A 16,584-nucleotide genomic window follows, 5' to 3' on the forward strand; every position below is an offset into this window, starting at 1 on the left:
TTAAAAAAAAATGTCTGAGAGGCCCTTAAATGTTTACAGTTTCAAACTTGTGAATAGAACCAAACTTTAGGTACTGACTGTATTTTGAGAAAGAATTAAGCACTGTTATTTAACTATACAAAATATTAATAACAGACTGAATGTCCTAGTCATGTTAACTTCTTGTAAACTTTCCATTTTTAGAAATGTATGTGACCATGTGAAAATGAAACCAAAGAATGTCCCAAATTTCCAGTTCTAATAGACAGATATGTAAGCCACAAGTACAAACTTGTCACGTAGGGCATTAAAAACCCATGATTACCTAGTGTGATCTTTAACAGGGCCATACAAGTGACATCTTTGACCTTTCCTTCCCCTCTCCTGCCTTGTGTAATCTCTCTTCCTCTGTTTATCTTCTGCCGTTGAGTCATTCTTTAACTCGCCTCACTACATCTCTGATTGTGTCTCGTCTTTGTTATCTCACTTTACCCCTAAAATATGTTCTGTATGCCAAGTGTGGACCACTCCCCACTTCCAGGCCAGTACTAGAGAGTCCCGAGTGGACAGATATTAATAGACGGTCAAATGGAGTGGGAGATGTCTGGAACAGAAACCTGATTAAGTTTCTGTGGGAGTGAAGCTACAGCAGAGAAAAGCTCTTTGCAAACAACATCCAGAGCAAAGGTCTATGGGTGAATAGCAAGCAAAAGGAGTTTAATTAAACAGACTGTGTACAGAATTATTTTCATCAGCAGTTAATTAAAATTCCTTTTGGTTTTACCGTGTGTAAGCCTTCATATATTAGTTTCTGGTTCCCCCAATGTCTACAGTCTGATAACAAAAATCTTTCAAGCAAAATCTTCCTGAAGTTCAGCAGTTTCTTGAATAGTTAAAAATGAGAACATGCTTTGTTCAAGTCCTGTGTTCAGAAACATTAAATGTGTCTCCTGAATTGAAAGTTAAAAATAGAAAGTCTAAAAATAAATTCTTGCTTCATAGAAATGTCTCAATGCAGCTGAAAACTTTGTAAGAGGACAAATACTTGTTTGAAAGTTTGTATCTTTTCTGTCTCAGACAAGAGGAAAATCATTTTGAAGAAAGTGGGCGTTTTAAACAGTGTAAACCAAAACCAATGGGCAAAACATCCAAGGGGTGAATACTTTAAGTCTCCGTGTGGATTCATGAAGTTGTGGCATGGAATTAAACTGGCAGAGGAATCTATTTATTGCTAAAACATTTGGCATGTGCAAAATGTTGAACTTCATATCTTATAAAACTTGGTGTCATATAATTCAGAAGGATAATATATTACCTTACCAATATTTTGTACCACCATTATTTAACATACTCAGGTTTTGTCTTGTGTGCAAAGGAGCCCCCTTTAAGCCAAAGTAACATGGACTCACTTTAAAGTTTAAATATACATTTGGCACCAACAGAGAACTGTTAAAGTGTAATTTATGTTGCAACCAAACATGCAGTTGGCTGTTGTGTGAAACCCAGCAACCCACAGTCTCGTCACTGGGGGGGTTTCAGCCTACAGAGACTGCAGCTTTCGTCACTGTTTCCACCTCAGAAAGAGGAAACACCAAACAAGTGTCAAATTACGGTCACATTTTACCTCAGTGCTGATATTCTGTTAAACCAAAAAATACAAATGAAATATCACACTTTGAGAGGAAAGCTGAAAAGAAAGGTTGAGGCCACTAATCCAGTTGCTAAGAAAAACAACACTACTTAAACAGCAACATTTCTACAAAAACTATTTCCCAACACTTATAACACATCTGCCTTCACTTAGTGACATAGTAATGATCAGACGTTTATAGAAAGTAACAGCAGATTCCCACTCAACCACAGAGCAACCTCACAATGAGGGGAATAAGAAATCACATTGGATGTGGGACTTTCCAAAGAAAATATCACTGTGTCTCAACATTAATCACAAAGGACTATCTACTCATAACAATATAAGGTAATGAACAAAAGAAAAAAAATAAGCTATTGGGAAAGATACTGGGATAGGACGGGGATGGGGAGTGTCAGTAGGGTACATGATGTAACTGTCAGGATGTGTGATCTGTATTTCATAATTGTACAAATGATACCCAAAAACCCCAAAGAATCCCCAGAACTCGAACTTTTTGAATTTCACTTTTACTTGTTCAGGAACAATGAAAGAAAAACAAAAAAACAAAAAACTCCCCACGTCTTAACCTTGACACAAAAAATATACAAAACAGCAAATTCATGACTTTTCTAGTGAGTTAAATCAAGAATAGAAACTGATGGACTTTCTCTTAATTTCTTGCTTTCTGCTTTCATGGGACGACGCTGGAAAAAAGGGATTTTTGCATGCATGGATGTTAGGGACTCTGTCATCTTTTGCTCACCTTCAGTCTAGGGCTGTCACGATATCAGATTTTCACTTCACAATTATCGTGGGCAAAAAATGTCACGATAATGATATTATCAGGATATTGATAAAAATGTAAATAATAATGGGACAATTAATCTAATTTGTCTTTAACTTTATTTATGTTGTGTTCCCTTTTTTGGCAGATGAATTACACTCAAAATACCTGTCTAAGGAGGTACTGCAGCTGTTGTGTCATTGCGGAAGGTCATATTTCTTAAAAAATGCAGAAATATTAATAGTAAGATTTTTATTTATTCTGTAGCATGTGCTTTTAAGCTTTTCAAAGTAAAAAAAACATCTGATTAGTTTTTGGTTTTGTTAGTTTGGCAACAAGAATGAAATTTCCATGTTGTGATCAGCAGGGCCAATCTGTTTATCAAAATCCAAGCTATTTCTTTTTACATTCATCAGTTATCAGAGATAACGCACTTTCACCAGAGGTAAAGATTCAGGGCTTTTGAGTTAACATTAGGGGCATAGACCCCACGAGCCACCCCCCATGGCTCCACCTCTGACTGATAAACTTATCCACCACACAAGATTTACATTATCCTAATGCCAAAACAGTGTCAGAAAGGTAGGGTTATAAACACTTTATGAAAGAATTAATTACGGACATATTTCAAGAGCACCTGCAGCAGTTTTTAACCAGGATTATCCTGTTAGCTCTACTAAAAGAACTGAGTTAGATGGCTGTGTTGGGATCAGGTCTGAATTTAATTTTTGCACTAAAACTGTTTAAGTTAGTAAACAAGGCACAGTCTAATTTCTTTAAATGCGCACAGAAGCTTCAATGCTCCTCATAGCGCTGCAGACAGTATCAGCGTCTCCACTGCTCTGATCCGCGTCATGACGCACAGGAAAGGACACTGGCACAGAGATTCTGAGCCAACATTCTGTTATTTGAGGGGAAATTCCTTCTATCCATAAAAATTGGCCTCTTTTCATAAAGCGTTTAATTTGCGGACAAGGACAGGGACAGAAAGGAGCAAACAGAGTAAAAACGAACTCTCAGAGAGGGCTGACAGAGCACTGCGCTCTTTGGCACTCGCGAAAAATGATCAGGAAAATAATTCCATCTATGGCTTAAAAAAACAAAGGATGTAGTCTGTAAATACCACCCTAATGTTACTCTTATCAATATTGCTCAGTTAAATTAGTCCAGGCTGCCAGCTGCCGATGTTTTTGGAGTGTTGTAGCTGACGAGGATGTGAGACTTTTCTTTCATGCTTCATTCAGTGAGAAAACTTGGTTTAGAACAGTGAAAAAACCTTATTTGTAAAGGGCAGTGCTTAAGTGAACGCAGTATTATAATTTCTTAACCTGAATGCAGCTTCTGTCATTCTGTGCATTACATGGATGGTCCGACTTTAGGAGGAATTGGACACGCATGTTGTGCGTTAAGGTGAGAGAGAGGGATGACACACACCGCACCAGCAGGTGTTAACGGTCAGGAAATCAGGGGGAATGGGCAGGTAGGGTGTTAGCTGTCCGACGCAGGTCTCTATCTCTACATCCTGTCCGTTAAGAGCTGTGTGAACCAGCAAAAAGATAACTTGTTTTCTCTAAACGTCTTGCTGAGCTCACAGTGTGCGTATGCTGGGGGTGCGCATGGAGAGAGAGAGAGAGAGCGCTGAAGTGAGGCTGGAGGGTTTCAGAACAAGGGGTGCAGAGGTTAGAGGAGAGCAGGAGTTGATGATCTGTTACATTGATGGGCTTATTAAAAATGTTCAGGGCTCGTGACGGCGCTGGAGTGGCACTGGATCATTTACACGATATTATCATATGCACATTTTTAACACGATATTGAAATTTTATTTTTTAATACCACGGTTATCGTCAATACGGTATACCACGACAGCCCTATATGTGAATAGAGGTTAGTTCTACAAATGACTACAATCAGAACACTGAGAGAGGGTTGGGGATCTGAGAGCCTAGTGCACAAGTATCTAATCTGCTGAGTACTGTAGTGTCAAAGTCATGTTAACCATAACTTTTCTGTAAAGTGAAATTTTGCAAAGGCTCACAACAACAAAGCGTTGTTGTGAGCGTCTTTCCATGACTGAATGACTTCCTGAATTTCTGCTTTTGAGATTTTGAAATATTTAGTCTGATAAAACTTTGGGAGAAGCTTCTGATTCACACCCAATCATGCACAAACTTGTCTATGACTGAGAAGGTAAGATAGGAGGACCGTAAACTCTAAGTTCTCTTTCTTTGACTTTAGATAACGGCGTCTGTTATATTTCCCCTTTAGCTGCACTATGATTTAGTAAAGGTGGTGAAAACATGCAGCATTACTTCATTTTTTTACAGGATATTGTATGTATCTCTATGTGATGGTGGACTAGTTGACTTGACTTTGAGAGTAGATCTTCATAACTTTAATAAAATACTGTTAAAGACTCAAGAGCATAAACTAGCACTAGCATTTGTCCCTTATGGCATGGATATAGTCTTTCTATTTCTGGCCATTCCATAATATAATTAAATCACAATTTTGGAAAATTAGGCCAATATCTACAGGTTCTAGCTAATTTTTGTGTGTCAGTAGGCACTGATTTCACAGATGAGCCAAAATCCTTGACTGACTTAATTACAGGCATAACTCTCCCTCTTTAAGTCTACATGACATATATCATCCATCAATGAAGGCTAGACTCAAGGACATGACGATGTCCAGCCTTTTCGATAAGATAAAAGAGTGAGAGTGATAAACTGTGAAACCAGACACAGCTCCCAAACTCTGCATATCTAACAGGTCGATGCCTGGCCATGCTCCAGTCAGCTGGCTCTCAGCCCTGAGCTGTTTGCAGAAAGGCAGACTGAATTTAAAGTGCGATTGGAGATCACTGCGCATTCATTTGTCAGGAGGAGGGGTGCTGGACGGACAGAGTGAAGGAGAGGTGGTCAGAGAAGAAATTCAGTTGCTTCAGTTAACACAGTATCCAGCACATAAATCTGCCTCAGTGTGGGGGTAAATAACTGAGAGACATCCTCTGGTTGAATTGTTACTGCTACATCAAGGCAGAAGGTACCAGAGGGAGCTGAGGCTGCAGATACTCACCTGTGTGCATCTAAATGCACACACACCAGCACATTCATACTCTTCTGTCTTTCAGGTCACACCTCCATGCTCAAAAACTTCAGTCTTAAAAGGAGTCATGAATTCCTTGCAATCATGTCCTAGTCCTCCTTTCCATCTTTAAGTTCTTATGCAGTTTATGTTAAGAATCCATGTCCAAGTTGAGTCAACCGTGCTGGTCATGCTTATGTTTTTCTTTGTTTATTGACAAGAAACCAACCATGGATTTCACTGGCTGTTGTCTGATCGGGACATTTGCCTTTGGGGCCACAGCCAAGTTTAAGAGGCTTCCAGTGGCCTCCAGCATTCTGTTCCAGCTTTTAGTGATAAGGGACGTCAAAAGCATTATTATAGTATGAATAGCAACTTGAGAAGCAGCAATAAAGTGTTTTTGAGAAACAACCTCTAAAGAGAACCTGTTAGAGAAAACATAGAAAGCTAAATTATAGTTTGATGGAAGAAATTGGATTAATTACGATGGACACAGGTAGTGCAAAAGAAATGCTAATGGATGACACTCCTCAGACTACAAAGGGAAACTTGAAAACATTTTAAAGCTAAAATCCATTCCTGCAGATTCTGCATTTTTATGTGGGGATTAGAACAAGCAACACCTGACAGCTCATTCATTCATTGGCTCATCCCATTTCACAGGGGAAGATTTCATCATTACTCTGCAAGGGGGCACTAAAAATCAAGTGGTTGGAACAAAAGTTAGCCAGTGAAGAATAAGAAGAATTTAGAATAATTTCTAAAAATGCTGAAAGCAATCAACAAATCAACAGTAAAACTGTGTTTGATATGATCAAGACATGCAACAAAAGCTCAAGAGGACCTTATGGGTAGAAGATATACTCGATGACCTGATGAAACAAGCTGAATGATGCACATCCTCTGTTTTGATCATTATCCATCCCTTTGGTCTCTGATGAAGCTTAGCATTAGCTCATGCAGGACAGAGAAGTCATTTGCCCAGCCGTGACCAGCTGATCCCAATTATCACCTCCCAGCTCCCAATCACAGCTCCTTCTCTCAACACAGCAGTCTATTTAAATATGACGCACTTCTCACTAATCCCATCTTGCGTTAATGCAGACAAACCACACTGCTGCAGCTGGCAAAGCAACCAGCAGGGGGCAAAGCTTAGCCTCCTCCACCCCAGCCTCCTCCTTTATAGCATAAAGCTCGTTGCACGCTGAAATTCAGATTCATGCTACTTTGGATAATTGCTTTTGAGCTAATTTTATTGTATTCAATACGCATTGTCATAAATGTATCTATACTGGGGGTTCTAGCTGAGCTTTCCCTGGAAAGTCAAAGCATGCTGCTTGACTAACCCAGGGAGAATCTGCTGAGCAGCGCCTTCTCCGCCAAGTAAAACAGTATATCTTTTTTGCAACAAAATAGTTAAATGTAGGACCAGAATCTTCAAGACTGAAATATTTTAAGTCGAGATACTAAGGAAAAACTTGAAGAAGCAGAAGACACTCAGAATAATAATGGTGAGAGAAAACAACTATGCATATGTGTAATAAACCTAAATGGGTAATGTGTATGCTTGTTGCAACTGCACACTTAAAACTGGAGCATAAAGCCACTCAGTGATATCATTCCCATCTTTCTTGGTTGTGGTTGCAGCTCATAACACCCAATCTGTTCTATTTGGTTGTGTTGTGTTGCTGTTGAAATGTAAGTTGGCATAAAAGAACACATTGTCCGTTAGCTTTTAATTAAGAAGATTCAGATGACCTACTTTTTGTTAAAAAGTGCTATACAAATAAAGTTATTACTTTCTTGTTACAGTTCAATCTCTGAATAAATCTGTAAAAACTGTCTCCACTGGCTTTCAGGTGTCATTTGGGTGATGTTCAATGCTCTGTTAGTTGTTTTCAAAATTTAATTTTGAGTTATGCTGATGTCATAGACAGCCCACATCCTGGTATGAAAGCATGAAAGCAGGATTCAAGATTAGGGTAACTACTTAGCTTCCCTGTGTATCAGCATCAAAAAAACAATAAAATACTGTTCTCCCAGCCCACAGCAGTCTAACAGAAAAGAACAACTTTATACATTTTTTAAAGCCTCCAATAAAAATAATCCTGCCATAAAAGTTAAAATAAGATCCTGACTAAGAAAATACTTAAAACAAAGGGAAAACTGGATCTAATACAACACCAAATGATCCAAGCACAATAACCTCAATAACAAAAGCTATTTTGAAGGTGTTGAAATCCTTTAAAATGCCAGCACAGCTTCTTGTTTGTCTCTAGCTGACCATTAGTAACATGCCTCTATCTGCAGGCTGACTCACATCTTCATCACAAGGCCTGAGGTGTTTTCAGTGACCATGACAGCAGCTTTTTCAGGTGCAGTGCCTTTAGTGAATTTCAAAAATAGGATTGTGGTTGGCCGCTAATCCACGCAGAGTGACTCTGCAGGACATGAGTCGACTTCTCCTTCACCCTCAGTGTCATACTAATGCAGGTAGCTGACCTTTATCTACACATTTATACAATCATCCTGCCCACTTAAGCTGTTTTGGCTGACCGATCTCAAATTTGCTAAAGGGAACCTGTAGAGACGGTCAATCAGAGTATTCACAGAGTATTTAGAGGAGATATATACCAGAGACAGAAAAGGAGATGGTACAGCCATCTTGCCACCTAATTCACTTTAGAGTCTCCTCCATGTTTCATTACTGAGATTGCACTGCAAAGGGCAATCTGTCTGGAGGCAGGGGAAATGATAAAATACACACTTGTGTACATGCACACTCAGAGATGCAGAGAGAGGCTGAGCCATGACTGATTTCTGCTCACTGTGGCCATGACACATGACCTGCTGCAGGCTGCATGGTGCATGATGTGTCCAGGAGGCAAATGTGTCAGAGACGATTCTTTATATGCAGTGAATGAACTCAGCTTTTTATTTCAACCAGATTTTTCCTGTCAAAGGCCCACAAACAGGCTGTGAATTATTGATTTAGTCAGGGGGATGGCTTTGGGGTGGCTTTAGATTCAGTTAGTGCCTCAATTCACCACCAGACATATTGTAACTCTACATTTTTTATTAAAGGATAAAATGTCTTGTGTTGTTCAGAGTAGGAAAACCTCATAAAGACTCAGCAGTCTTGCTGCTCTGTCACTTACAAAAATGGCAAAAACTCTGTTTATTAACTCTGAAAATACATGTGACTGGGTTACACTGGGAAACATTTCAAAAGGCATGGGATTTAACAATACCATACTTGTCACTATATTTGTTTTTCCACATTTTTGAATGTTGAAATCATTTTCTATACAAACATCTGAATGCAGTCATATTTATGAGATAAATTATTTTTGTATTCAAAGTCTCCGTCATTTGATAGTTATGCTATTTCTGTTGTTTATCAGACTCCTGCAGTATTTTCTGTTTTAGTCCATTTTTTTGCTCACTTCACATTTACACCCCTGGTGTAAGACAATACCAAGTCTAATCCTCAAAGGGCCTCAGTCAAACTGCTCCTTACACCCTGTCCCTGAACTGCATTTGGGCACTCTGATGAAGGGTCTGCCATATCAAGCATCATTCAAATACCTTGGAGTGTGCAGTTTAACTAACATGTTTTACACAATCATAACGTTTTCCACAGCAGAGAGTAAAGCATTCTACCCTCAGTGCCACAATATAAAGTCTGATACCCTATTCACATGGGATTAGTATTACCTAGGGACCTCTGGTAATTTGTAATTATCATGCAGGATGTGTGTGTTTTTACCTGTAATGTAATTAACTGAGTAAAAGTTCCAAGGCAAATTATCAACCATATTTCAGTGTACACAGAGGACCACAGGTAACACTAATTCCATGTGAATCAGCATCTCTGTAATTTAGGGTGGTAATTTTGTGTTTTACACTCTGTGATGCTATTCCTGCTCCTTTCTCTGATTGAAAGAAATTATAATCGAGGCTGCACAGGATATTGTTCAATTTTTGACACATAAACATTACTAATGGTGCTTTTCTTTCAGTAAATTCCACCTTATGTTCAAAAATGACCTTATTTCATTTAACTTTTTTATTTAAACTTTACTATTCAAGTGTACATGAGTGCACCGCTACTCTCTTAATACGCATGTTGTTTCTGCTATTCCTCCTACAGTTTCTCTTTACAAGTGGCTGATCTTACCTTCGTAATATTTAGCTGTATATTTCAAGCATGACACAATACACGTTTTGAATAATGCCACTGAACATTCACTATCCCAAATTGAAAGAGTGCAGAATAATATCCACAGCATAAACTGCATAAAAACTGTTAAAAGTGGCAGGAGAGGTTCATACTTAACACAAGACTCGCTCTCTCATACATTAACCGGAGGAAGGCTCGACTTTCTTCCTAGCCCTCATCATCTCTGTCTTCAGCCCTGCTTCAAATTCATGCTTTCTGTTAGAAATTTCAGTAAATTCAAGAACATAACAGACTTCACTAATCCTGTGCGAATGCACCACAGCAAACACTGTTGTCAAAGGGTAATTCACAGATTACCAGAGGTCCACAGGTAATAATAATCCTGTGCGAACAGTGTTTTAGACTTACTGCTGCAGGGTTGGGTTGGGGATCTAGTCTATAATCAAAATAGTTGTTACTTGGGTTACTTTGGGTCCCAGATTGTGGAATGAATTGCCCCTCGAAGTTAAAACATCCCCCTACCCACCCTATCGATTTTTAAATCATGTCTTAAAACTAATTTTTATTCTTTGGCTTTTAATCCAGCACAAGAGTTGTGTGATCTCTGTCCTTTTATGTCTTTTATGGTCCTAACCCCTGTGTTTTTATGGCTGTTGTTTGTTTTATGTTTTTATGTGTTTTTATTTCATTTTAAATGTTTTTATGTTGTTCTTGCCTGCTTTTACTTCTTTCCTCTTTATGTTTTTTACTTCTGCGGTGTTTGTGATCACTTTGATTTTGCTGTGCAGCACTTTGGTAAACTTGAATGTTTTTAAAATGTGCTATATAAATAAAGTGGATTGGATTGGATAAAGAATGACAAAATTTCATGCCACGGAAAACTCGTCAACAGCTTCTACTTAAGTCATTCGACAAAGCTAAAAAATACAGCAGTGATCACGCAAAGGTAAGGAGCTGAACAGGAAAATCACTGAATTTATACCTCTTGATAATCAGCCTTTCAGTATGTTACAATAAACGGGCTTCTGTGGGCTAATGATGCATTTAAAGCCCCGCTACGTTATACCTAGCTGGTGCTTATAACTTTACCTGAACTGCAAACTTCGTTTCCAGTCACGTAAAGAAGCTCCTCATTAAAGCTAAACATATTAGTTTCACCACCAGTGGTGGACAGTAATGCCGTACATTTACTTGAGTACTGTACTGAAGTACATTTTTTCAGTATTTGTACATTACTTGAGTGTTTGTTTTTTTTGGAAACTTATGACTTTCACTCTACTACATTTCTAGGAAGCTTGTCGTTACTTGTTCCTTTTGGGTTCAGCATAGCTTTGTAGTCAGATGTTGGTGTTTTTCTTTTCTAAAATGCAATTGGCCACACGCTGTGCTCCTCACAGAGGGGAACCAATCACAGTCACCGCTCACACCTGGGATGGATTTGGAAATAGGCTATGTCATCCTCACTCTGTATAGCAAACTCATGCCTTCATTCAAACAAAACTCGGCAATGGAGATGGCAGGAGAAACTCAAGCTAAAAAACCAGAACACCCATGGCCATATCTCAGCTCAACTTTTACTTGAACTTGAGTAAGATTTGACCGCAAGTATCAATACTTTGACTCAAGTACTGGAGTTGAATACTTTGTCCACCACCGTTCATCATGGATATATGGACATCAAGTGTCCTCCCTGTTAGCATGTTGAGCCTCACTACCTCAGTGGATAGATGAAGATTTCACTCTTAAAGGGATACTTCAACATTTTTGCAAATTTGCCCATTGCCATAATCCCTATAGTCTTAGTGAAATAATAATGGAACGTTACGAGACGGAGATGTTTTAAAGCTAAATGCAAAGCCAGAACTACCAAGTAACTACAGCATGGCCATAGGCGCGCACTGTATCACTCCGCCTAGTGATTTACTCGGAAAGTAAAGTATTTGCTTCATGTGTCATAATGTTACATAATTATACGTTACTATTTCATAGCGTGTTGAATGTGCAGGTCACAACTTGTCCACAAGAGCTTTTTGGAATTGTTCGATTGTATATTTGATGAGTTTAATAAGGGAAAGCCAAAAATACCGTCTGTCTCCATAGCGTTAGCTGCACAGCTGGTATATCAGTCCCCTCAGATCTAGAAACAGCTTGCATCGACAACTAAAGGAAATAAACCTATTACTAAGACTATAGGAATTATGGCAATGGGTAAATTTGCTAGAATGTTAAAGTATCCCTTTAAAAAGCCTGTCCTGCACTCACAGGAGTGCTCACTCAGCAGCCGCAGTTGCAGCCACTTTTGATAACATGTTTCGGATATGGAAAATAGAGAAAAAGAACATGCATGTTGTGCTACGTGACAGTGGGCGTAACATGGCAAAAGCAATGACGGACTTCTGTGTGCCAAGTCTCCCGTAGATAGCACTCTGGCTGTGCACGAAGGTGTTCTGTCTCCAGCATTGGAGTTGTGGGTGTCACTGTGTTGTTACAGAGCTGTTTACAGTGAAAGCCCAATGAACTTGGTTGCTTAGTTAGTTTGTGCTATTCAAAGCTAAGGAGAACTACTTCAGATGAAGTTTTATTTCTTTTGCTCATCTTGAGTCTCAAAAATGTAAAAGCATATTTAAGCTCTGAACTACAGCTAGATTTTTTTTGCATTTAAGAATCTATCTTTTTCTTGTTGTTGTTATTTAAAGCACTTTGTCAGGAGTATCTCAGGGAGCTATCCTGCAAACTGGATGAGTACTAAAGAGAATCAATCTAAATGTATAAGCTATTTCTTTTTTGTACTGTGGAGCTCAGTATCAGCAGGTTATTTTGCTGCTGATTATTGCCCTCAAAGATGCAGATGACTTTGGCTGTACTGTTAAAAATACATGTAGTATGTGATGCACATAAGCTATTCATTAGTGTATGGCTGTATTAAAAAAAACAATACATCCTTAATTTCTGATAAAAATCAAATGTTTTGTCTGTTTCTAAAAAAACAGACTATTAATATTTTAAAAATATATATTTGTAGTACAGGATGGAATTGTTTTTTTTTTTACCGTGGAAAAAATGTTATTAAATATTCATATCGGCCAAAATGAGTTTTAAAATATTGGATATCCACTGTCATGCAGTGCTAATTATTTGTCATGTCATAACTTGAAAAATATACATATACATGATCTGTGTTTTGCATGTGATATATGAGAGTCAGCCTCAGCAGTCTTTGTATTTTGAGGTATCCTGAACAAGCAGAACAATTCTGCTTTCTGGGACAAAAAGAGCACCAAAATTATTCAACGTGCTGCCTAAGCACAAACACAGCTTTAGCTGAACAACCTCAGCAGTGTGGAGTTTATTCGGAGCAGAGAGATTATCACGCAGGCACATAAAATAATCTGCAGCCCATGCAAAACTGCATTGTGCTGCAAGTTCTGCAATGGCAGGAAAATGCTATCCTTTGACATACAAAGACAACAGATTTGGTTACATAGACATGCAGTATGTATAAGTTTCATTAAGGTTTTTATGTGATTCAATCCCCATTCAAAAAAAGAGAAACGCAACCCTCCTTTGATGACAGTACCTTGTCTTTTGTATAATGCAGCAGCACTTATCAGCACAGACTCAGTCTGTTGTTTGTCTGCTCTCCGCTGTTGTGACCACATGAACCCCTCTCCTCTCCTGTGTCACAACAACAGCTCCAACTTTCACTGCAGGTGTGTAAAACAATCTGACAGAGTCATCAGGGTCAGTTACAGGTCTGGCACAGGTCCTACCTGCATTGTGTTTGTTGACGCACACCTACAGGTGAGGCTGTAAATGTATGCGCTCATGTTTGTGTTTAAATGTGTGCTGTGGGTGTCAAATCTCCAAGCTGTAACTGGAGCTTAGACGAACAAAGTCACAGGAAGTTGATGAGAGCCAGCGGATGGATCTTCTTACCATGATTAGGCCAGTAGTGATCGGGTCGTTGCAGCCATGGCACAGCTCCCCAAATTTGGCCCAGTAGTCTTTCTTACAGAAGAGCTGTCCATCTTTTTCATAATACCAGTGAGACAGGGAGGCACTGCACTGACAACACCTGATAGGAGAAGACAGAAGAAATTAATCAGTACTTTCTTGATGGGACTTCGCAGATAAAATAACAATTTTACTCATTTAGCTTGACCTTCAACATGAGCAAAACATACTAATCTAGATATGCTTAGCAAAATCTGTTGTAATATTGTGCTTTGAGTGGGTTAACAAGGCCATTAAGTAGAAATGTAACTTTCAATAATGCAATGTACAGGCAATAGTATGGGAACTGGCACGTTCAATGTATGTCAAGAACATACTGAGTAAGACATGGTGCTCTGTGGAGGGTCTTTACGAAAAAAAAAAAGCCACAGACCAGCTCACCTCTGTGCTGTTGTTGTGGAGAGGTTTCTGGAGCAGTCACAGGCACTCAGCTGAAGTGTGTCTGCTTTTTTCCACTCTATTCTCTCTACTTTACTGATCCTCTCCTATGCAAGAGGGCCTGTGACCATGAAAGAAACCACTCCACAACAGCTGAGAGATGAGCTGATTCACGGCCTCTTTTTTTCTTTGATGTAATGTACATACCCATTCATTTGTAGGACTGAAATCAGAAAACATTGCCCTTTTTAACCCATTAATTTTTGCTGAAATTAGACAACTGTCAGACAAAGCAAGGAAAAATCACCCTTAATAGTAACACTTTCCTACATGAGTGAACAATAAACACAGTGATTAACAACCTCAGTTTGTCAGAAAATCAGCAGCTCAACACATCCAGGTACTAAAAATAAGTACACATTAATTGGAGGTGTTACTGTGTTGACAGAACATCATGTTATCTTATAATGAACTACACTCTGTAAACTGTACTTTAAGACATCTAATGACACCCTGCAGTAGCCATAATTATAGTATTCATGTTGATAAAACATCCTTTAGTTGATCTTACACTCACCACCTCAACAGAGGAAGACAAGATAAATAAATGAGATCACACCAAGCTACACAATCATGACTGGGCCTAAAGAGACATAGGGATGTGGTAATAGGGGAAAACACACTGACAAAATAGCACGATAGCACTGAACTACAATAACATGTGTTTGATAAACACAACCACATTTATGATGACCCATCTTCAGTCATTACTGAAGCAGGTAATACGTCGAACATTCATGTAAGTCAAGATTTAAAGGCTTTCTTGGCATTTCCACTTGACTTTAAAGCTTTTATAGTGCAGTGTAGAGCTTACTTGTTACTGTGAGTTAGCACAGTCTTGTTATTGTCCTTTTCAAAGGGTGAGCCAATGAAAAAAAGGGAGTTAGCTTAGGTTTGCTAGCTCTCATGTTTTAAACAGTGGTGTAAACTCAGCACTAAGAGTGAAGAAATGACTTAGGACTCAATCAGTGTGTCTCAAATCACTTACTTCTGTTAGTATAATGTAGTACAGCACATTTAAATGCAGTAGGGAGTACTAAATCACAGCAGGTTAGTATTGTCCCAAACCTGCACTGCTGTTTTGCACTTACAGAAATGACAACAGCTTAACTGCCTCTGTTTTCTTCTTCTACGTCTTTACAACAGCAGACGCCTAACACATTAAGCTATTATCACTCAATTTGACGTTTGTTTCTCTTATTATTAAATTCATGTAACTTGTATTTTATGAAAACGCTCTTCAATGAAACAGAAATACTTTTGCTCAAATGTCATTTTCTTAAATGAAATGTACTGCTGTTGCTAATGACACGTTAGCTAGCTAGTAATGCTAACGCTAGCACTAGCCTGCTAACAGTACAACATCCCCAACAATATGGCGTTGGGGATATGGCTGATATATACAGCATCTCAGAAATGTATGGTCTGCAGCTGCAGACCACAGCGAGAGTCCCTTACTTCTGCCAATTTATTTCCACTGATCAATCATGCTACTGTTGCTACACAGCAAAATCACCAGTGTTAGATTAACACTGAGTGTTAAATTTAACACTAGAAAAGTGTTTATATGTGTCCACACTTTTGAGTGTTAATTTAACACTTTTCAAAGTGTTACTTTTTTTTTTTACACTGAACCAGTGTTACTCCGACACTGTATGGTGTTAAAAATTTACACCGAGTAGTGCTGATAGTACTCTACACTGGTGTCAGTGCTAAAAAATTCAAAAATTGTAATACACTCACTAGTGTGATAACACTAGTGAGTGTATTACAATTAACTCCAGTGGGTGTAGAATATTATTTATTAATAACAAGATATACAAGTCTCTCAAAGAAATTTAAATCAAGTACACCCAATATCATTGATTGCCACCTCACATTGTATAACTGAAACAACAAGAGGTATTTTGTGGCAATCATGGAGCAATGAGGCAGATTCAGAGCTGGAACATGCTCTGAGTTGACAGACTGCACTCTCTCCAATAATTTGATAAAGCTATTCTCACAGTCAGGACGTAATCAACCTAGCAGACAACTACACTCATGGTGCAAAAGTGTTTAACGTCAAAAACTTAAGAACTCTACATAATTCAAGAAGCATGTGCAAGTGAATCCCAGCAGTGATCCCTGTAAAACAGGCAACACTTAAACACAGCTAGACATCTGAATACATCTAAAACATCTAAAACACATCTATACATACTGCACAAAGGCATGATGGGAAAACTCTGCCCTCCAGATTTGAAAATGTAGTAGGCGGGGCTTGGATCAATTGACACTCTACAGTGTTAGAGTAACACTAGTGCATTAACACTGTCAAATAACTCCAACACTGAAGACCATTTACTCTTAATAGAGTTAAAATAACACTCTGAGTGTTAAAAGCAACACTGAAATGTTTAACGCTGAGAATTTAACACTCCAGTTTTTACTGTGTATCCTCTCTTGTCCAGTCTGATCGCTACTGAG

The 16,584-nt window shown here is 38.6% G+C and overlaps 1 protein-coding gene across 2 annotated transcripts in view; it reads right to left on the minus strand.

Annotated features, from left to right (window-relative positions):
* limk1a (LIM domain kinase 1a) overlaps positions 1-16,584 on the minus strand; it is an 83,930-nt gene that overhangs the window by 25,949 nt on the left and 41,397 nt on the right. For both annotated transcript variants that reach the window (XM_041806541.1, XM_041806551.1), the window contains one exon: positions 13,600-13,738. In XM_041806541.1, the coding sequence (XP_041662475.1) occupies positions 13,600-13,738 (139 nt within the window). The remainder of the gene's footprint in view (positions 1-13,599; positions 13,739-16,584) is intronic.

The sequence above is a fragment of the Cheilinus undulatus genome, linkage group 2 (genome assembly GCF_018320785.1).
Source record: "Cheilinus undulatus linkage group 2, ASM1832078v1, whole genome shotgun sequence".
NCBI classification, from domain to species: domain Eukaryota; kingdom Metazoa; phylum Chordata; class Actinopteri; order Labriformes; family Labridae; genus Cheilinus; species Cheilinus undulatus.